Source organism: Hemicordylus capensis, chromosome 6 (assembly GCF_027244095.1).
Source record: "Hemicordylus capensis ecotype Gifberg chromosome 6, rHemCap1.1.pri, whole genome shotgun sequence".
In the NCBI taxonomy this organism is placed as follows: Eukaryota; Metazoa; Chordata; class Lepidosauria; order Squamata; family Cordylidae; genus Hemicordylus; species Hemicordylus capensis.
The window spans coordinates 123229021-123251701 of NC_069662.1; the positions used below are offsets into that span (position 1 = coordinate 123229021).

Sequence of the window (22681 nt, forward strand, 5' to 3'; positions counted from 1 at the left end):
GTATGAGGATCACATCTGATTCCCACAGCACTAGTTTTCTGTACTAAAGTAGGTTTATTTCCTTGAAAACCAATCCAGCTGCAGCTGTCAAACAGTTCTAAAACACCCTCTTCCAAAGAAAATCATTAGTCTTTGAAAAGAATACAAGCCAGCCCTGAGATGCAAGTCTTTACAACTTCAGAAAGTATCATACAGAAAGAACGATCCAGAAAGCCTTGGAATGATGACTAGGCCTTAAGATTTAACCAAGTATGGTCATTGTTTATTTTCAGGGTTGGGACATACAGCATTAGTAGGAGCAAGGCTAGTGCATCGTCATAGCTAAGCACGGCAAGATTTGCTATAGAAACTATGCACACATCATCCCAAAAGGTTTCCGGTGAGAGTGAAGCAAACAGGCAAGTAGTCCAATGCTATTCAGGCCTTTTGCTGCTATAGCAGAAGTCAATGTGTGCAATTCGATGGTTCATGTGCGTTGACAGAAAAGTATGTCAGGACAGACTTTCGGTGATCTCCAGTTATAAATTTAGGGAGTAAGAAAATGTGGTGTGGAACTAATCTATCTCTATTCCCTCATGCAGAGAAAACCTTTTCTCTGAATTTTCTGAATGCATGGAGGACAGGAATTGAGATCTGTGTCCACAATCCCAGTCCCAACTTTGATGCAATCAACTGACAAAGATCTGAATACAGTGTGCTTGTGTATAATCTGTACATGCATAGCCTTTATCTACACAACCAGGAAGAAGTCAGGCTCTCTCATTGCACATGCAACTGTCAGCATATAGACTCTCTTCAGACTTTCAGGTGAATGTGCAGAACTTGTGGACAGGATCCCAATAAGGCACAATCCCAGACCCAATTCCCCTTCTAGCTGTTCAGTGAAACATAGGTTTCACATAGCATAGGTCATACAACTGACTTTGGGGGAATGTTACTACAGTGTGTCACAAGATGTCAATTCATTAAGAATTGAGAACAGTTATTTTATCTGAGAGTCAGGGAAGAACCAGGCCAAGTTGGACGTTGGCCAGTACAACAGGGTGAACATCCTTTTTCCTGGATAAGAATGACTTCTCTGAAAAGTCTATTTACTGTTTGCACCTTAGGAAGTGTGTTTAACATGACACAGAAGATGCAATCCAAAAGTTGGCTATAAGTAGACGTGTCTTTAAAACTTGCTGTGTGGCACACCCAGCAGATGAAGAATTTATGTAGATTTTAATTCCCTTTACTTGCTTTGCTGCTTTTCTAAGGACTCTTAGGTAGACCTGTGTGCATTCAGAAAATTCAGATTTGGATTTGGATTCGACACAATCCAAATTTGACAATATTGGATTCGGATTCTATGGACTCTGGCAATATTGGATATTGGATCGGAATTGGATTCTGAATTGGAATCCAAATTCCAACAAATTTGGATTTTCCCCCATAGTGGTTAATGGAATCTTTAAAAAAATCACCCAAAATCACCAAAATTCAAAAGAATGTCCTTTTCCTCCACATGGGGGTGGAATGATGGTCCAAGGAGGGTCATCACTTTCAGCGGTTTTTGTAAAGTTCTATCTTGAACTAAGCCAGATTTCATAATTTCTAGTCGTTTTAAAAGAAGGGGGGGGATCTCACCCACCTCACCATAAATTAGGGGATTGACCCATAGCTTTGAAAAACAACAATTACAAAAATAAACAACAGTCCTGCCAATGTGGACTTCAAGTTATGCCCATCATAACTTCATAACTGTATGCCCACCCATTCCAGAAATATAAAGGAAGGCGGGGGCAAAGGGGGCATGCTGTTATCACTTTTCATGAAGGCAAAGGGCAGATTCCTCCACATACTGGTGAAATGATGGTCCAAGGAGGGTCTTCAGTTTCAGAAGTTTTTGTAAAGTTCTGGCATGAAATGAGTCATGTTTCACCATTTTTAGCCATTTTTACAAACATTTCAAAAATTCACCCAAAATCAGGAAATTGACCATTAAAAAAAAAGAAGCCACAACAAGAAACCCTAACCTCCTTCTACACATGTGTGGAAGGTTTCAGGGCTCTAGGGCCATCTGTTGATTTTTAATAAGTTTCTTTTTGCAATTTCCCCATTCACTTGTATGGGGGAAAATCCTATTCCGTTTTGCTAATTCAGAAAATTACAATTTTCAGAATTAATTTCAATATTTCAGAATTAATTTCAACTTTACCTATCCTATTGTTTTTATTAAATCAGATTTTTAAAAATTGGATTCAGAATTTACCAGTTTTTACTGATTTGGGACAATTTTGGATAAAATCCAAAATTTTGAATCTGAATTTGCACAGGCCTACTCTTAGGAACACAGAGATTCTGCCTTATACCAAGTTAGGCCATTGGTCCATCTAGCTCAGAATTGTCTACACCAGGGGTAAAAGGTAAAGAGTGTCATAAAGTCAATTTTGACTCCTGGCACCCACAGAGCCCGGTTATTTTATTTGGGTAGAATACAGGAAGGGTTTACCATTGCCTCCTCCCACTTTACACCAGGGGTACACAACTCAAATGCCCCAGTGGGCCAAAACCAACCATGACCTAGTGTATGGGTCAATTTTAAAAATAATTTTAAATAATTAATCAATATTTACCTTTAAAGCCCTGAACCGCTTGGGTTCGAGTTATCTTAGAGAGCGCCTTCTTCTACCCACCACACGTTAAGGTCATCTAAAGAGGCCCGTCTCCATTCACCACCAGTTCGTTTGGTGGCAACTCAGAGGCGGGCCTTCTCTGTAGCTGCTCCTGGGCTGTGGAATGTACTCTCAGCAGAAATCCGCAATCTGAATTCTTTATTGACCTTCAGGAGAGCCCTTAAAACCTATCTGTTTGGCCTGGCCTTCTAGGGTTTTTAATTTGTTTTAACGTTGTAACCTGGTTTTCAGGGTTTTTTTTAATTGTTCTGATTGTTTAATTGTTTTTATCATGTTTTAATTGTTAATTGATATAAACATTGTTTATATTTTTGTTTTAACTGTTATTGGTTTTAATGGTTTTGTTTTAATTGTAAACTGCCCTGAGCCACTTTGGAAGGGTGGTATAAAAATTGAATCAATGAACGAACAAACAAACAAATAATTTAAGTAATACTTTAATAATTTAAAATTTATAATTTTTTATCTTCTAAAAATTTCATTTACATTTTTAATAGCTGGGGAGGGTGAGCCTGTGTCCACCCTCCTCCCTAGCAACCCCCATCCCCTTAAGTTGCTGGGATTGTCCCAGCCCTCAGCTTTCCTGCATCCTGAAGCATGACCTGCGCCGGCTGCTGCTCACCCTTGCTCCCAAGCTCCTTTGCTAGGAGAATTGTGCTGCTGGGGCCAGGAGATGGCCCTGATGAGTGATCAGACAGGGGGAAAGGGCAGCAGGACCTATGGCAAGGCAGCACACTACTATAGGAATGAGGGTGAGCAAACCGTTGCCTTGCCACTGCTGCCACTGTTCCTGAGCCCCTCTGCTGCCATTGGGGCCAGGAGCCTGCTGTGAATAAGGGCACACATGCACACCCTCATTCCCTGGAAGCTCTGACCCCAATGGCAGCAGTGAAGCTCGGGAGTCAGGAGGGGTGCTGGCAGCAGCGAGGTGGCAGCAGCCCTGCTCCCACAGCATCACGCCACCTGACTGCACCATCCTGCTGCTCTTTCCCCCACCCACTCACTCGCAGGTCCAGCTCCCAGCCTTGATGGCCGTAGAGGGGCTCAGGAGCAAGGGTGAGTGGCGGCGGCATGCAGGCGGTTGGTGGTACCCTGCGGCAGCACCCATCTCCTGCTCCCACAGTAGCGTGCTGCCTTGCCACTGCTCCTGCCGTGCCTTCACCTGCTTGCTCACAAAGGCCAGCGGGCTCCATTGCAGGCCAGCAAAAACTGCCCACGGGCAGCAGCCGGCCCATGGGCTATATGTTGGGCAGACCTGGTCTACACTGACTGGTTGCGGTTCTCCAGGATTTCAGGCAGGAATCTGTCCCAACCCTACCTGGTGATGCCAGGCTTGAAGCTGGGACCTTCTGCTTGCAAAAGAGATGGTCTATACCATCACCATTTCTTCCAACACTTCCATGTGAGCACACACATTGCATATTCTCAACATGTTATGTGTGATGATCTCCTCAAATGACAACACGTTGTTATACTGACAAGACAGATAACTCCTGACATAATGCTTTACTAAGCACTAAATGCCCTGCATTCCAATTTTGCAAGAAAGCAGAAATCATGGGATTAAAAAAAATAATCCAATTCATGTTTTTAATATGGTTTCAAATACTGGACAGATTTCAAGGATCATTTTAAAGTTTGATTTCCAAGTCCTATTTTATCTGGAATTTGCCTTTGTTTCTGATCTTTTAGTGGGTATATCAGTGTCCATACACAGTAAAATGGCCATCACTATGGGAAACATCTATATCGGGTAGCACTGATCTAGGAAGATGCTGAAAGGCATCATCTCATACTGCATGGGATATGGCAATGGTAAACCCCTCCTGTATTCCACCAAAGAAAACCACAGGGCTCTGTGGTCACCAGGGTTCAACACCAACTCGATGGCACAATTTTACTTTACCTTTACTTCGCCCCTGACTACCAATCTAGACAATTAAATTCACCTTCTCAGAGCAATTATAGACCTGTGCCTCAGGCTAATGCATCTATCCAATCACAGAAAGACAAATCAGCCTTTGGGCAAATCAGAAGTCTTGTTTTATGCTTACTTAGAGTTGGCTCAGTGCCCAAGTTTTAAAATATACTTTCCCAGCCTCTCAAAGTTCTATTTTTCTAAAACAATTAAGCTGATATACGATGATAAAGTTATTTGTTTAAAGGATTATTTCCAAAAAGTCTCATTCTTTGACAGAAACAAGAAGTTTTATCTTTATAACAGAAGTATTCAAATGTCAGGCTGGTGGGAGGGGATGAGGTGCACACAGGTGCATAAATAGCCATCCACACCTTCCTCCTTCACACTGAAACTTGGAGCACTCTGTCTGTTCCTCAAGAGGAGGAGGAGGGAAGAGAAGGTAAGATTATGAGCTCTTGCTTAGCAAAGCTCCTGTTTGAATCCTTTGAGCTTTTGGGTCGGGTTACTTAAAGGAAACCACATGGCTCAGTGGCTGCCAGGAGTTGACACTGACTCAACGGCACAACTTTACTTATTAATGAGCAGGTAGCACAGAGAGCGGAAAAGACTCAGCCACTGAGAAGTATCCTTTGCTGTGTAAAACAGCAATTAGTTAATGCTGCCCCCCTATGTGTGTTCTGCTAACATTACTAAAGAGTTTTCCTTCCACTTCTACAAATGTATATGCTGCTTTTAGGAAAATATGGAACATTTGTCAGTCATTCCTTTCTATTCTTCATCTGCCAACCGCTTTTGATCTCTTGCTTGTGAACTTCCTGTTTGGCAAGGAGGAGTACTTCTTATTTCTTTCAAAGTTGTATTTTCCCCCTGTACTAGTTTAGTTTCCATATTAAACAACAATACCATGAAAGATGGTCCTGATTCTTCTTGGCTTCCTACTCTCTGCTTGAAACAACCCCTCCCCAATACACCCTAATTCCAGTTGCTGTCAATTGAATATTTCTTGCCCTTTCCTTGATGTTGCTGTTATTACAAATGGCAATTGCTGTAGAATGTGCTGGGGAAAGGCTTAACTAGGTGCAATGTATATTTTACATTGGCTACTTCACATTCACCTGATATCATCTTCCACACTGTCTTTGCAGCTTTCATTTGTGGTGGTGGGCTTACTTTTCCTCTAGGTTTTTCCCTGAGAAAGCATTAGAATACTTATCCAATCAAAACCCTGCAACCAAACTTAATTCTGAAGTCTAATGTCTTAGTAGCAGTTTTTACCCAACCAAGTGATTTTTCTGGCTGCGAGAAACATACCTGGAGGTCATTAACACAGTCAAAAACTGTGTTCTACCTGGGTTGGAGAGCTGTGTGTGCTCCCAATTTTCGGTCATGTGGAAACAAGTTAGGAGGGAAAGGAGATTTTGCTCCTACCTTGCTTCCACACAACTGGAAATTGGGAGCACACACAGGTTCTTTTATTGTGTGAATGACCTATGTGTTGGACTGCAAGGGGAAGGCTCATCACTTCCTATCCCATTTGCTTTCCAAATCCTGCTTTTATGTGACTGGGGAAGACCTACGTTTAAAGCTCTGTGTCCATAGTTGTCATGTGCAGTTGGGGTTTAAATTGGGATGCTTATCTAAACATGATCTGTGTTCTGCCACTGATGTACTCTGAGTCCATTTAGGCAAGTTATAAAACAGGGCTGGTATCACCACAAAGTATCCTTGGGCACCTGCCAATAGTCCAGAGTCCCAGGGGGCCCACTGCTGAGGTGGGTATAAACCTGACCAAAGCAGGTTGAGCAAGAATGGAATGACCTCCGTCTATACTCATGGCAAAGCAACCCCACACAACCCACTCAACTACCAAGCTTGATTTGGTGATCAAACTAAGCGTAATAACCCACATTTCAACCTGCCAGTATTGTCCTAAGAAGCGGTTCTGTGGAAGTCACGTCACTTGATTCAAATCTGCATTCTGTCAGAGAGAGTGAGCAAAACTAGGTCTTGGCCCCAATGGTTAACATCCAGGAGTGATAGATTGTTATTTTTTAAAATCAATATTTGGAAACAGTCAGTGCTGCTGAAGCTTTGTGTGTGTTGTTTTTTTAGACTGAAATGGGGTTAATGAGATTCATTCAGAATTTTGCTCACTGTCAACCCAGAAAATTCTGAGAGAATAGCTGCTGCTGGCAGAATGAGTATCTTGCAGTACTAGGGCAATTGCAAGGCTTTAAGGAGTTCAAAATGCTGGAAGTGTTTGACAGCACACATGCTTAATCAGATGTAAATCCCACTGTGTTGAACAGAGCCATTTCCCTAATAAGTATATTATTTGAATGTTTGTTTACTTGGGAGTAAGTCCAGATGAATTTAGTGGGACTTAATTCTGAGTAAATTTGCCCTGTATTTGCATTTTGAACAGGAGCATAGCTGGGGGAGAGAGTGCCCGTGTTTGCCCCCTCCCTAGCAGCCCCTTGGAGTGAGGGAGATAATGAAGAAAATAGGGAGGAGTGGAGCTTGGAGGTCATCAGGAGCTGGGGGGGGGCTGGATTCTTTGAACCCATCCGCTCAACTATAGCTACACCCCTGACTTTGAACTTTCATTATTGACTTGCCTTTGTGAGTATCCTACCTAGTCAAAGAAATCTAAATGCTTGCTAATCGCTAAAATACTTGGTGATGTGAGTTGCTCTTTCCTGTTCTAACCCACTTAAGCTGCAATCTCACATGCACTGGCTGCTTGGGATTAGATCTGGGCTGCTCCAAGGCATTTTGCTGCCAGAGGGTGAAAGACAATGATGTCCTCCCCTGTCTGTGCAGGCAGGTGCTTGACATGCACAGACCATGCTGCCAAGGCTGCAGAACACTATCACATCCGGTTATGCCACCAAGTCAAACAGTGGTGGCAGAAGTGTTTCTCACTCATGTGGGGAGGGATGGGAAATAAGAGGTGCACTCCATCAGTGTGAGGAGAGGAATATGAACAGCATGCTCCAATGGAGTGAGGAAGGGTGGTTGCCGCAGGGAATCCTGGGGGATGTTGCTTGTGTGACATCCCCCTGCAGCCCTCCTTGTGCCTGAGGTGACCACCTCAACCTGACACATAGAAGGACCACCTCTGGTCAGATCCCATTGAGAAGTGGTACTTATTCCTGAATTAACATGGGTAGAAACAGACGACACCTAGGACAAAACTTTAATGCAAAGTGTGTGTGTGTGTGTGTGTGTGTGTGTGTGTGTGTGTGTGTGTGTGTAAACTTACATTACTTTAAATGGCCATTGACTCTCAGATGACTGACCATCTTGCCAAACCCAGAGATTAGAAGAGCAAGAATATATCCTGTGTCTTATGGCAGGATATTGCCCATTATTGCCTGTGTCTTATGGGTCTCTTAAACATCTCGTTGCCACTTTTCAGAATGTCTCTTGCTTTTAACAAACCAATGTGATTGCTGCTTAAAAGATTTAGATTCCATTTACTTGGCTTCCACACACAATTTTAAAACCAATAGTGGAACAGCCCCCAATGCCTATATAATGGAGGCAAATGTAATATACTAGCAATTAGATGCTGAATGATCACTTAAAGCATATTTTCATATGTGAGGCTCACAGTTCAATCTTGTGTATCTTTACACAGAACTAGATTCCACTATGTTTAATGGTAGCTACTCCCAGGTAAATGTACATGGGATTGCAGTTTAAAAACAATTCTTGTTTCAATCTGTTTTTAATGTGACTGTAAAATCAGCTTTGGCCAGACTATTCATTGAAATTACAATCCTTGCTCTTAAATTTTCACATTGCATGAACAATGATCAAACGTTCAAATAAGGAGTACAAGAGTGCTCACAACATTCTGTATGCATACACTCTAAGCCTCAGTCCTGTGCACACTTACCTCCAAAGTAAACTCCATTGAATTTGCTTCTGAATGAACAAGGGGAGGATTGTTTTGCCAGTGACCCTTAACATTCACTTTGTCCTTTTCACTGTGATCACAGTGGAAATGAAGCAGTTCCGTGATGGGGCCTGCAATTTAGCCACCTGTTGGCAGAAGATTTACTGTGAGCCACTATTGTTCCTCCCTTGGTGATTTCTTGTTCCCCAGACTGAATAATCCTAATGCTTTTCTCTCCCTAGCTTTAACCATGGAGAAGAGCTTACTATTTGTGCTTCTTCTGCTTGTTGCCATCTCCTATTCCTTGGCTAAAGACAGCACTACTAGAGATGTAAGAAAGGACGCAAAAGAGACCCATCCTAAACTACCCCAGACTCTCTCTAGAGGTAAAAATATACTAGCTGAAGTTTGTGAGAACACTTTTTAAATTCAGTACACTCGGGTCCTATTATAGGTCCTAGTTGCTTGTGCAGACAGCCTGTGGTTAATTGGGTTTAGTCTTCCCTCTGTAACATACACTCATCATTGTCTTCAATCTGTAGCAACAGTAAAAGTAATCATAAAACTGGCCTGTTCACAGTACATTGACCTATGCTGCTGATAGCAAACACAGCCAAGATTGTAAACCACCTTGCAGACTAAAAGTATTGCATTCATCCTATACAGTACTTACAAGAAAATGAACTGCTTAATAATAGAAAAATGCAGCAAGTAAAGAAAGATGGGGTGGGTTGATTTCCAGTAGATGGGCTTTATTAGGAGCTTGCTATCTCAAACTAACCCTAAATCAGAAGCAAGTGCTAGTTCTGTTTAGTGCTAATTTTCAAATTATCTCTTGCATTATGTGTTTTAACACTTTGTTGAAAAATTGTGAGAGACAGGTGCCAATAGGTACCAGATAGCAAACATTCACATTTCTTTTTTTCTTCAGTACAATGACTTATTTCTAGACTAAATCATAATTATTTATTTATTTATTTATTTTTATACCTCCCTTCCAAAATGGCTCAGGGCGGATTACAATTAAAACAAAACATTAAAACAGTAAAGAACTAAAACAAAAATTAAAAACAATATTATGACACTAATTGTCATAAACAATTATGAAACGAAGATTTATTTTAAAATTTGAGTTCAACTTTGTGTTTTTTCTAATAAATCCCCTGCTCTAGGTCAGCTCTTGAACAATGTTTTAAAATTAATTACAGTTTAGTCTGGTCCTAGACTGGAGGTGAGGCAGATAGATTATAAGCAGGACAACAGGAAAGCCATCTGCTTTGCCTTGCTGTACCAAAGACTTCCTTTATTAAAATCTTGATGTTATTAGTTTTGTTCTAGTGCTGCCTCCTTGTGTGCTACAACCTCTCAAATTTGTCATTTTGTTTCAGGCTGGGGTGATCAACTTATTTGGACTCAGACTTATGAAGAAGCTCTCTTTAAAGCTAAGACAAAGTAAGTTCCTGCATCTCCAAGCTGTTTCAAAAGCACCATCTTGTATGATGCATATATTAGAATATGCCACTTCTTGCTCTTAAATAAGAAATTCTTAGGTCTCGTCTCCAGCATTTTAGTTAATCCTAACAATGGGCTTTGCTTTTTCTGTATTCTTCTATGAAACTCTAAAATGGGATGTCTTTTCTTTTCAGCAACAAACCTATAATGATCATCCACCACTTAGAAGACTGCCCTCATAGTCAAGGTACCATTCTTTCCAGTACACAATCTTTTGATCTCCACCTAGACCTAAAAACGATTTAATAGTTGCATTATCTGAAATGAAGAAACACTCCTTTTCTAGCTTGTGATTAAAAACACACCATTGAGAGGCAAGGATGGTTGGAAAGTGAAAATTTCTCTTCATTTTTCCTTATGTACCCCCACAGATGGCCACAACTAGAAATGTAGGGCCATACTTGTACTGAGAAGCTCATAACATTAACCTTGTTTTTGAGACCTACCCATGAATATGAATTTGTGGAATGATGGCCCAGCTATCATCCTCCATAGCTTCATCTGAAACTGAACAGTTTCTGTACATGTGTACACACACACACACACACACACTCGGTGGTGGAGTGAGGGGGTGTGGCTGAGGGTTAGGGTACTTTGAAACCTCAACCATCCCCACCACCACCACACACACACGCAATGGTGGCTCTGCCCCTACACAAACTTTTGGGATCCTTAAAAATGTAGGGTACAACTATGTGGAGACTGTATGTATGAAGGCTCCCTATGTTCATCTTCAGATGTGAACAGGGTCTCTTATGGTTTTGATTTTGTGTCCTTTTTATAATTGGCCAAAACTTTCCCCATCAAACAAGAGTCTGGGGAGGGAAAGGGGAGGTTTCCCCATCTGGATCAATCTGGGCAATTTTACTGATCTTGTTCAAAGGCACATAGCACACCTCACAAGCACTCAGCCTCTGGGACATAGTATAATTTGGATGATATAAGAGCTAGTTCATTGGTGATGTTGATCATCACAGAGATGGTCGCATCTCCATGTAGGAAGCCTGTTGCAGGACAACCATTACGGGCTAGCACCTTAGTAGGCTTTCAAGTGGACTTGAGTCCTAGATTCTATTTTTAAATTAAATGGTAGCTGTGTTCTTCAATCTCGTATGCACTAGTATTCCAGAGAAAGCAATTTCAAATAAGTAAAAAAATGAACTTTGGTTGGCCCAAGTAGGTCAAAAAGCATTCCATTCTGGCTAGGAACCTCAAATCTTAATAATCCATGTCTTTCATTGAGAACTGTGACCTCCTTTTTCTTTAAGGCCAGTTCTAACCCCTGCTAACTAGGCAAAGAGGCACTTATTTAACATGGTGCTGGGGGTGGATACTGGTGACGTATCTTATGTTTCTTTCTAGATTGTGAGCCCTTTGGGCACAGGGAGCCATCTTATTTATTTATTTCTCTCTGTAAACTGCTTTGGAAACTTTTGTTGTTGTTCTATGGTTCCTAACCTGGGGGCCTCCAGATGTTGAACTACAACTCCCATCATCCCCAGTCTGTATCTGGGGCTGATGGGAGTTCAGCAACTTCTGGACACAGCACTGCAGCCTAGCTCATCTCTTCAGTTTTTCAGTGACTTGGATCGAGTTTATGAATTTTGCTTGGATTTGTACTGACAATGGAGATATAACATTTTCAAGTTTGTTTAAATAATTCTACTTCTTATTCTAGCACTGAAGAAGGTATTTGCTGAACACAAGGAACTACAGAAATTGGCTGAAAAGTTCATTCTCCTCAATCTTGTTGTAAGTTTTCAAATATTTTCGCAAAAACCGTAGAGAGATCTATCCAACGTACTCTGCCATGCACAGGGTATCTTTTCTAAACCGAGACACAACTGTATCTCTGCAGGGGAGGAAATGTGTGCACCATAAAGAGACACAGGTGTTTCATATGGCATAATTGTCTGTCAAGAAACCAATATACTCTCAACAAAAAAATCCATGCATTCAAAAATTATCCATGGAGGAAAAACATAGGATAAACAGACCCTATGTTTGTTACATTTATATCTTGTCTTCCATGATGGAACTCCAGACAGCATTCATGGAGGACTCAGGCAGTCTCCCTCCAAGCACTGACCTACCTGCTTAGCAATAGCAATAGCAATAGCAATAGCAATAGCACTTACATTTATATACCGCTTCATAGCCAGAGCTCTCTAAGCGGTTTACAATGATTTAGCATATTGCCCCCAACATTCTGGGTACTCATTTTACCGACCTCGGAAGGATGGAAGGCTGAGTCAACCTTGAGCCCCTGGTCAGGATCGAACTTGTAACCGTCTGGTTACAGGGCGGCAGTTTTACCACTGCACCACCAGGGGCTCAATTGAACATAGAACATAGGAAGCTGCCATATACTGAGTCAGACCATAGGTCCATCTCGCTCAGTATTGTCTACTGGCAGCGGCTTCTCCAAGGTTGCAGGCAGGAATCTCTCTCAGCCCTATCTTGGAGAAGGCAGGGAAGGAACCTGGAGCCTAGATGCTCTTCCCAGAGTGGCTCCATCCCCTAAGGGGAATATCTTACAGTGCTCACACTTCTAGTCTCCGTTTCGTATGCAACCAGGGCAGATCCTGCTTAGCTTAAGGGGACAAGTCATGCTTGCTACCACAAGACCAGCTCTCTTCCCTTCAGCAAAGTGCCCTTGGACTATGCCATGAGACCAATTGTTTCATACCACAATGCTGACCAATCCCTTGGGCTGGTTTTGGAAGATACCTTTCTGACCCAGCCACATGTAATGAGGACATGGAAGCATGCACATTTTGTTTGAACCGGCACACCGCCTATGGGATAATTGTGTGTAATAGCCATCCAACTGCCCTGTGCCGCATTATGATGAGCTGACTGGCAATGCTAAGCATTTGTATATGTGTGTTTATTCTCTGTGACTTAAGCTGAATGCTCAACTTTGACTTTCTACTTTGTCTTCTAGTATGAAACCACAGACAAACATCTCTCGCCTGATGGTCAGTACGTTCCCAGAGTCCTGTTTGTAGGTGAGTGTAGTCAGTTCAAAGACCAGTTTGAAAAATTGTTTCTGGTCCATTTTGTATAGACCATCAAGCTGAAGGGCATTAAAGCTTATTGAACAAAAACTTCATATTTTTCAGCATGAAAAACAAAAATATGTCTACTGATCACTTACTATGATGTGACACCTCAAACTTTTTTATGTAGTAAAGGACACTACTGTAATGGCCAGTTATTCCTATCTGCCAAAAGCTAGCAATCCTGCTATGCAAGGCAATGATGAGAGAGAACATACAAAGACCATATTTGCACATAACGCGGAACCATGATTCTGCTCCCCATCCTGCTCTCCCATCCGAATTCAGATGTAAAGGAGAACTGTGTCTCTGAAACTTCCCTGACTGCAATTAGGAGGGGGAGCTGGCTGTGTAGCCTTCCTTCTTGCATGAAGGACAGCCTACACAGCCAGTCAGAGAGGGAGGAGCTTCCTCCCTCAACTCTGGTTTCAGGGAACACAACCTGCTGTTCAGAATTCAAATGTAACGAAGGCTGCATTAAACCTTGGGTTAGGGTGGTGAAACTCACTACAAAATGAATGTTCAAACTGGAGGGCGGAACCTCGTGTCACTCTGCACATGGAACTGGAGTTCAGAGGGGCTGTCCTGCATTCAGACTTCAGGTTTGGCAACCACTGGCCCCTTCAACTCTGGTTTAGTGTTGCATGCATAAGCGGCCAAAGTGTTATAGCCAAAACACACACACCCATCACATAGCCAGAGTGTGCACCTAAAAGCCCACCAGAAGCAGTTCAAAGTTATGATGGACCCAAGGCTAACTTTCTAGAACAGAGGGCATAAAGCCCTACAAATTTGAAGGCCAAATGGGTTAATCCAGCACTGGTCAGCACCAGACTTCGGGGGCCCTTGGGAAACTGCCCTACATAGCGTGGCCCCAAGAGTCACTCTACCACTCCCATATGAAGTTTATGGGTACAGACAGAGGTGGTCTTGGGGAATTAGCAGTTGGTATTTCCAACGGCCATCATGGTCAGAATGCTGACCCCTGACCAAAAATACAAATTTGAATTTCTCTGTAACAAAGGTGGCCTCACAAGACAGGCAACAGGCCTTGGATACTATTAGAGAGGAACAAATTGGCAGTTATATATTTTAGCCAGCTCTAACTGACCCCAAGGAAAGGGATTTAAGTGGACTTCATGTGGCATCAATTTTTATGTGCAAGGGCATTAGCCCTTTATGTACAATGTTAACATGGGGGGAGGTCGGAAGCAAGGACAACATTGCATCCCCTTTAACAGTTATGTCTGTAGGAACAAAAGGGTGGCTGAAGTACGTGGAAAATTTGTAGATGCAATTAGGCATTTTTCTTTGAGGCGAGATCAGTGTGCATCACTCTCTTCTCCAGACAGCATCTGCATTGTAAGGACATCTAGGTATTGCTAGCATTCAAACTACTTCTAAACTGTATGGTTGCTGGCAAAACTCAATCTCTCCTGCTGCTAGCTCTATCAGTACTCTCATACAAAACAAGTGCATCTTGTTTGGCATGCTTGTCACAGGTATCTTATTGGGTAGTTCTTATAATATCACTGTTGACATGCTGCTCCATAGCTCCCTGCCAAAACTCCCTTTGAAATGTGTGTCCTGTTAAACAAAAGTCAGTAAAGGGACAAACTACATAAGCTCTAACAGTGTGACTAATTTTAAATATATGCCTCTATCTTTCTAAAACACACAATTTTGTATTCTGTCAATGGCACAGCAGGGAAATGACTTCACTAGCAAGCCAGAGGTTGCCAGTTCGAATCCCCGCTGGTATGTTTCCCAGACTATGGGAAACACCTATATCAGGCAGCAGTGATGTAGGAAGATGCTGAAAGGCATCATCTCATACTGTGGGAGATGGCAATGGCAAACCCTCCTGTATTCTACCAAAGGCAACCACAGTGCTCTGTGGGCACCAGGAGTTGACACCGACTCGACGGCACACTTTATCTTTTAATATTTAGGAGTTACAAGGGAATCTGCAAGGGAAAGACTATTGTAAGGTTAATCATGTGGGGAAATGACAATTATGTGTTTGATCTGGCATGCTCTGCCTGAGAAAAGTAGAGGCCATTCTCTTTTAGACCTCTTTAGCTGATAACTGCACGAAAACACTTCCTCTTTCTTCCCCTCCAGATCCTTCACTGACAGTTAGGGCAGATATTACTGGAAGATATTCCAATCGCCTCTACGCTTATGAGCCTTCAGATATTGCATTATGTAAGTATTTTCCATTTCTTATTGGACCTTTCACCATAGAATTGCAACAAAGAGATTAGGTTTCCAATAGTGGGAATATCCTCTGCCTGTAGAATAATTAAGAACCCCTTAAAAGGCTGGTGAATTGTAGGGGTTACAAGAATGAGCTGGAAATTCCTAATCTAAATCTCATTTTGGCCACAGAATAACTGGGTAGCATTAGACAAGGCTTGATAGCCTAGTGGGTTGCGCTTATCTATGTGGGCATAATAGAGGCCTAGCTTACAGGGTTTCTTGTTATGAAATTTGCAGAGAAAACACAAGTGAAGCATTGGATCATTGCAAACACCTGTTCCTCCAAACATACCACACATAGTCACTCTTCGCATCTGATTCATGTATGTCTCCGTGTACACATTGGCTGACCTTCTGCACAGTGGTACACCAGCACTGGGGACCTGCTGAAGCTCTTGTGCCATATGAAAGGCAGCCCCAAAGCCCTGGGCAGTTGCACAGCAACTTCCATTGTGGACGTAACACTGCACAAATGCTTTGAGTCATTGTGATACACAAGGGCTGCTTTTCACAATGTGCAGGATCCCCAGCCGGTGTCTCTAACACTGGTGTACTGCTGTGCAAATATTGGCCACTGTATTGTATGAGTTGTCATATTCAAGGTTATTTTCAAAAAGTTAGTTTTCCAATAGTCTTGTGCAGGGGCGTAGCAAGGTTGGAGTGGGCCCAGTGACAAGATTTTAAAATGGGCCCCGCCCTCACTGAAGCTCAGCTCCATTATTTTTTAAAGGGTTTTGTAAATTGTGGACGATGCAAGTCATTTAATGGTAGTAGAGAAAGACATACTGCAGGTCTTAACACTCACATCAATTTTGGAGGATGAATACAACTGAAGGAAGCCCAGGCGGGTGCGCAGCTGGGGGAGTCAGTCATGTGACTTGCCTCTGATGCCCCCCGTAAGGCAGTGGGCCCCCAGACAACTGTCTCCCCTTGCCCTATTATAGTTATGCCCCTGGTCTTGTGGTGTCTGGAAGATACATAAAAACTGGTCTTGGAGGCTTGAAAGAGTTCGTGAGGAAATGGGAGGGCTTGATCACTTTAAAGCTTGAACACTTTATTATTCTGCAAATCCGATCCACATCCAAATGCTGCTTGCCTGGGATTCAAACTGGAAATGTAATTTTAGTCACCTAAATGGAACTAGGGACTGCTCCTTGCTACATCACCGCCAAGGGCTGATCCACACCGGAAAATATTTACTTGGACCAACATGACACACACAAATAGAGCTCTTGCTGTGTGGCTTGCCTCCATACCACTGCCAAGCACTTCTGGTGGCAGCTTTGCATCTCACCTGGTGGGGCCAATCCACATTTAATGATTCTGCATGGAACAATTAAGTAGCCTCCATATAGAAGTGGCAGCATGAGAAGCATCCTTAAATCTATGTCATCGGGTTGCACATCAGAATTATTGGTGGACCATTAATATCTTGTCTTATTTCTACCATTGCAAGTACATTTCGTGCAAGAATTGTTTTTCAGTTTGCTTAATTAAGAGAATGCAATGCATAGATAACCACGTACCCTCTAGGTACATAACCTCTGGGCTCCTTGGAAGAAAAGTGGGATATAAATGTAAATTTTTTTAAAAAACCACAAGAGTACTTGTACAAAATCTAACTTCTGTCTGTCTATGCCTAGTGTACTCAAATATGCAGAAAGCCCTGAAACTGCTCAAGACTGAACTGTGAAGAAAGAAAATGAACCAATTATCAGGTCTTCAACTTGTAACACATTCTAAAAGAGATGTCACCGAAGAGAATATATATTGGGATGGATCTTAGATATGCATATCGAAATGTATGCACAACTTACAACTGGAGAACTATTTTTATAAATACTATTTGTACTGTGTGGCATTTTAAGTATTGATTCTTTTATAAAATATGCATTAAAAACTGCTTTTTTCTGTAAATCAGGATTAAAAAAAAAAATCTTTATGGTGTTTATAAAAGTGCGGTTTGTCATCTGTGATCTTACACAGAAGTACCTTTTAAGATTCCCAAGGGAAAAAATACCCTGGGAAAGCATCCTGGTAGAAATACTGCTAAGGAAAGGCAGTAATGACAAATGAGAACAAATCTCAGTTGTATACAACTCAATTGTAGACAGGCCATAATGTAGCGGGGATTGGCAGGAGGGTGTTTGTGTTCAGGTCCAATGAATCAACTCTTCACTGTCCCTCAGGGGCGCACCTAGATAATTGTGGCACCCAGACGGCCCCCACCATAAGCCTCTCAACCTACTTTTGGGGGCCTCCTGCAGCCACCCTGTGCCTGCCCTGCCACACCGAATCTCCATCTCCCCCCACCCATAATTTCAGCCACCATGTGTGCAGCAGAGCAGTGGCGGCTGGGCGGGAGGGGTGAGCTGAGCAGGCCTACTCTCCCATCCCCTGGCTGTGGCGGTGGACAGAGTGACTGCTGGACCTGTCCATCCGCTCCAGCACACCTACACAGTTGAAATAGATCCGTGATGTCTCTGAGAGCAGCAGAAATCTGTTTCAAGCTCTAACTAGTGATGGGTGATCTTGCTCACTTGCAATTGTTAGGGCACATTATTCATGAGTTCAAGGAAAGCTCTCCTCTGTGCCCAGGTTTTGAAACCTGCAAGGTTTTTTGCAAGGCACGTGCACATTTCAGAAATGTGACTTCGGAATGGGGAAGCAGTGGCACGCTGCCATGATCAGAGAACCATGCAACATTACTTTTTTGCTTTTTTATTTGCTCCTCCCAATGACTTCATGACACATTTGGCCTCTAACTGGCCAAAATTACTTGTTTTACAACTGGCATAAACATAGAGTTGCATGCAGCAGCTGCAGAGGTGACTGAAGCGAAGTGGCAGTAGTAGTAGCCACATCTGGTACTTAAAGTGTAGCTGCCAATTGAGAGGAGGTGGATTGTAGCTCAGTTCAGCAGTGATTCCTTCCCCCCCTTCCTGAGTGCAGGAAAAATTTTTTTAAAGGCATAACAATGCACGCAGTCACTCCCAGGAGCCTCAAGCTTTGTCAGAGGTATGGATCTGATGCTTCATCCCTCCTAACTTTCTCCTCCGTACACCAGAGTAAGCAAACAAGGCAAATCAAACTAGTTCTCCCTTTCCTCCTCCCCATGGCGGCAGAACACAGAGTCACTGCAGTGTATTGACTGACATGTAAGTCTTAAGGAACACAAAACAACTTAATGAGTAACAGGGCACAGAACTGCACTGTTAGACTCAGAGCCAGAAGCACATCTTTATTTCACAGTATAGCTGAAGGGTTAAAATAAGCAACATCTCAGCATGTACCTACACAGTGAAATCTGCTGAACTGCTTCTGCTTGCTAACTAATTAATCTCAGCCACACGAGGCACATTTAATCCCATTTTAATAACTGCTCACTAGAGATGTGTGAATTGATTCACGTACAAAATGATTTGTACCTGAATCTAGCTGATTTGGGCGATTTGTAAACAGAACAAATCGCCCCTGTGCTCAATTGCCCAGATTCAGGTATAAAACAAATCAACCAGATTTGGACCTCCATTTTGTGGCCACAGTGGGTTGGGTAGTAGTGCCCAATGGGTGGAAGCTACCACTCAAATTTCAAATAAATTGGGCAAAGGGGTGATTTTTAACAATTTTTTGAAGTTGGTGCATCTTTAAGCTTCCCCCCCATAGGGAATAACGGGGATTTGACCAGTCCCATAACTCCACTTGGAGGGCACCGGGGTCACCCAGAGCATGTTGTGATGTAGTGTACATAGGGTGCTAACTGCTCCCCAAACCACAAGCCCATGGGGTACTGGGTTTTGCTGTTTTCAATGTTTGAGGTATTCTGAGAATAGATTCTTTGGTGGGAAATGAGAGTGGATTCGAAATTCATTCATCATTTTGCACCAAAGATGATGAACAAACAACTTTGTGAACTTCACACATGAACTTCCAAAAAATGTTTAAAAATCACCCCTTTGCCCAATTTCTTTGAAATCTGGGTGGTAACTTCCACTCATTGGGCACTACTACCCACACCACTCTTTTGCCCCTGAAACCCCCCTTTTTTTGCCCCGAATCAATTTGCATTCAGAAAATTTGGGTACAAATTGAATCTGGGGTGATGGGGGGCAGATCTGGACCCAAAACAAATCGGGGTTGATACGGTTTGCGTGCAAATTGAATTTTTTAAAAAATGATTCGTGCACTTCCCTATTGCTCACTAGATAACACCATAGATCTATGTTACAACCTGGCCAATAATGAGATTTGGCAGCATTATGAGTATTGTATCTTCCCTGACAGGGAACTGTATATAACACTTGTTAAAAAAAAAAAAAATCAGGTTAAAATTACTCATGTGCAGCCTGAATTCAAGCATTAGGGTTTAAATGGACAACAGCAGGGTAGAAATAAAGACTAACAGTTGTCATACTGATGCTTGCAGTATTTGGGCAGTTGCTCAAGCTAAACTTAACACAATGTTTAGAAAGATGGACCAGGAACAGAATAAATGGTGGGCAATTTGTCACAACATAAAATTAGTACACAGCAAAAATGTTCTGCATATAAACTGTATATAAGAGCATCCTTGCCGAATAAGACCAAGGTTCATATAAGCCCAACATCTCATTTCCCCACATTGGCCAGCCAGATGTTTCTGAAGAAATGCACAAGTGCGACATGAAGGCAAAGAGCTACAGCTGGTAGTGGGCTACTACCTCTGAACCTAGGTCAGGAATAGAGCTAAGCTGATACTCTATAACTGCTGTTGGACTACAACTCACATCACCTCCAGGCACAATGGCCAGTAGCCAGGGATGATGGGAGTTGTAGTCCAACAGCCAAAGGGCCTCAGGCTGGTCAGCCTTCAGTCCCTGACCTACAGGTTCTATTTATCTGTTATGGCTAGTGGCTATGGATAGACCTATCCTCCTAACTTATTTCTAAAGTCATCTAAGCCAACAGCCACCACCATTTTACAGCAGGGAATTCCATAAATTATTCTTGAAGAAGTATTTTCCCAGATCTATTGCCAATCTATCTAACTGGGTGACTATAAACCAACAGTCAACTTGATTGGAACAAGCATTTCCCCCCTAAAAATTTCTCCCCACCCAAAGGCACATCTACTGTTTAGGTATATTTGTGCAACTGCTAGGGTAAGAATTCTCTCTGAAGCTTCAGACAGGAAGTCAAGCTGAGCTTTTATGCAGGTAACGTAAGGCATAGTCTGATTTATGCAATATAATCACTGGCAAAGGTTAAGCAAATGGTGAGTTGGGACAGATATCAGGATATTAAATGATGGTGAATCAACAAAAGAAGAGTTACAGAAATCTCTTGTGCTTAAAATAGAAGAGCAAGCTGGAAAACATATTTTTGCTTAATCCAGTTTGTAGGTAGCAATAATTAATTGTGCGCTATCTCCTTAAGAGACCACCTTAAGTGGCACAGCGGGAAAATGCTTAACAAGCAGAAGGTTGCCAGTTTGAATCCCTGCTGGTACTATAGCAGACAGCAGCAGTGTAGGAAGATGCTGAAAGGCATCATCTCATACTGCGTGGGAGGAGACAATGGTAAACCCCTCCTGTATTCTACCAAAGAAAACCACAGGGCTCTGTGGGCACCAGGAGTCATAATCAACTTGATGGCACACTTTACCTTTTCTCCTTAAGAACTCTTTAGACTTCTCCTCCCTCTTTTCTTTTGCCCTAGGCAGGGGTTTACAACTCAGATGTTGGACTACAACTCCATTATCTTCAAGGCCTCAAGGGCATCTTGGTTGGGAACCCTGGCTTAGAAGAAACCATGCTGGAAGCCCATATTAAGACTCCTTCCAGGGAGCTGTAGGGACACTGAATGCAGTAATCAAGGTTCAATAGCAATTACAAGGAGATTTATGGTTCTAGAAACAATGGAAGCTATCTAGGTTTGAAAAATAGCATTCATGATGTGCGATACCTAAAACACTTTTGGTTCCAAACTGTTGTTTTCAGTTCAGATGACTGAAATTAAATGGGGGGCCACTAGAAAAGCAAAACTAAAGGGAAGCTGTATAAAATTTATCAAAAGCTAATTAAGTTTCTTCAAACATAATAGGTACTGGGAAGCTTCCTTGTGTTTGTTTGGAAATATGCTGGAGTAAGGTTAAAGATGTTTCCTAATGTTAAGTGAGAATTATAATATTTATGTGAGATAACTGCGAGTTGGTGTGGCAGCTTAAAAGCCACTATTCCAGAATACTGAACCCAGAGATGGAGAGCACTGGATGAAAATCTCTATCTATAAAAGGAAGGGTGTGTTACCTGTGGAGTAAAGGTAAAGGTGCCGTCGAGTCGGTGTCAACTCCTGGCGACCACACAGAGCCCTGTGGTTGTCTTTGGTAGAATACAGGAGGGGTTTACCATTGCCTCCTCCCATGTAATATGAGATGATGCCTTTTACCATCTCCTTATATCGCTGCTGCCTGATATAGGTGTTTCCCATAATCTATGGAGTGCTGAAAGCAAAATCAGCAAGCTTGAAGAGTTCTGGTAATTTAGTAATGATTTTAGGATACCTCAAAGAATTAAGATCCAAGCAATTGGTTGAAATTATTTTACTAATTGCAGACAAGAACTGTATTTGTTCATTACTGCAAGAAGTGAGAAATAACCATTTTAAACAAGGTAAAATAAAAACTGTAGAATTTTTTCAGCAGCACTTAAATTAACTTTCAGTCAAGAGCAGGATACCAGCATTCTAAGTGTAGTACAGTATTGTTTATTACTTCTTGAATTCATCTATTAATTTGTTGAAGTTGTTTTGTATTGGATTGATATGGATTATACAGGGGAAAGTTGAAGGAAAGACAAGGACAACCAGCAGCAAGGTGGAGGGACTCAATTACGACAGCAATGAATGCACCACTGAGAGACCTTAGAGGCCAAGTTGAAGACAGATTATCCTGGAGCTAATCTATCTATGTGGTCGCTAAGAGTTGACGGCACATAATCAATCAATCAATCCTGAAGGGATTCCAATGTTAGTTATTTCAGTGCTTTTAGGCTCTTTTATGTTCTCTGTGTAATTTGCTTTTATGGTGTTGTGTATAATAATTTTTCATTAAAAAATAAGAAAGCACTACAGTCAACATGGCCACTGGCTGATGCATAGAAATACAAAGGATATTTTCAAAAACAATATTCCATTTATAAAAAGTCTGGTTTCCTACAGAATTTCTTAGCCTCAGGAGCCCCTATGCTTCAGCTCTTCTTTCATGCACTAAAGTAAAATGACCGCTTGAAAAACAGTAGCTTTTGGACAGAGGACTAATGAGGTAATTCATTCAACTGGTAATAGAAAGCCTCAAGTTCTCAGTCCC

At 42.1% G+C, this 22681-nt stretch overlaps 1 protein-coding gene across 2 annotated transcripts; it reads left to right on the forward strand.

The window, feature by feature from the left end:
- The first annotated feature begins 274 nt into the window (after window positions 1–274).
- On the forward strand, window positions 275–17278 carry AGR2 (anterior gradient 2, protein disulphide isomerase family member). 2 transcript variants are annotated; one of them, XM_053264006.1, is made up of 8 exons: window positions 275–398; window positions 8743–8886; window positions 9889–9952; window positions 10147–10199; window positions 11691–11764; window positions 12960–13023; window positions 15199–15282; window positions 16980–17278. In XM_053264006.1, exons 2-8 carry the CDS (start codon window positions 8751–8753, stop codon window positions 17027–17029), a joined length of 525 nt encoding a protein of 174 aa, XP_053119981.1. In that variant the 5' UTR covers window positions 275–398; window positions 8743–8750; the 3' UTR covers window positions 17030–17278. The 2 variants fall into 2 exon arrangements, with proteins under 2 accessions (XP_053119981.1, XP_053119979.1); XM_053264004.1 differs by lacking the exon at window positions 275–398 and adding an exon at window positions 4907–5035.
- The last annotated feature ends 5403 nt before the right edge of the window (window positions 17279–22681 follow it).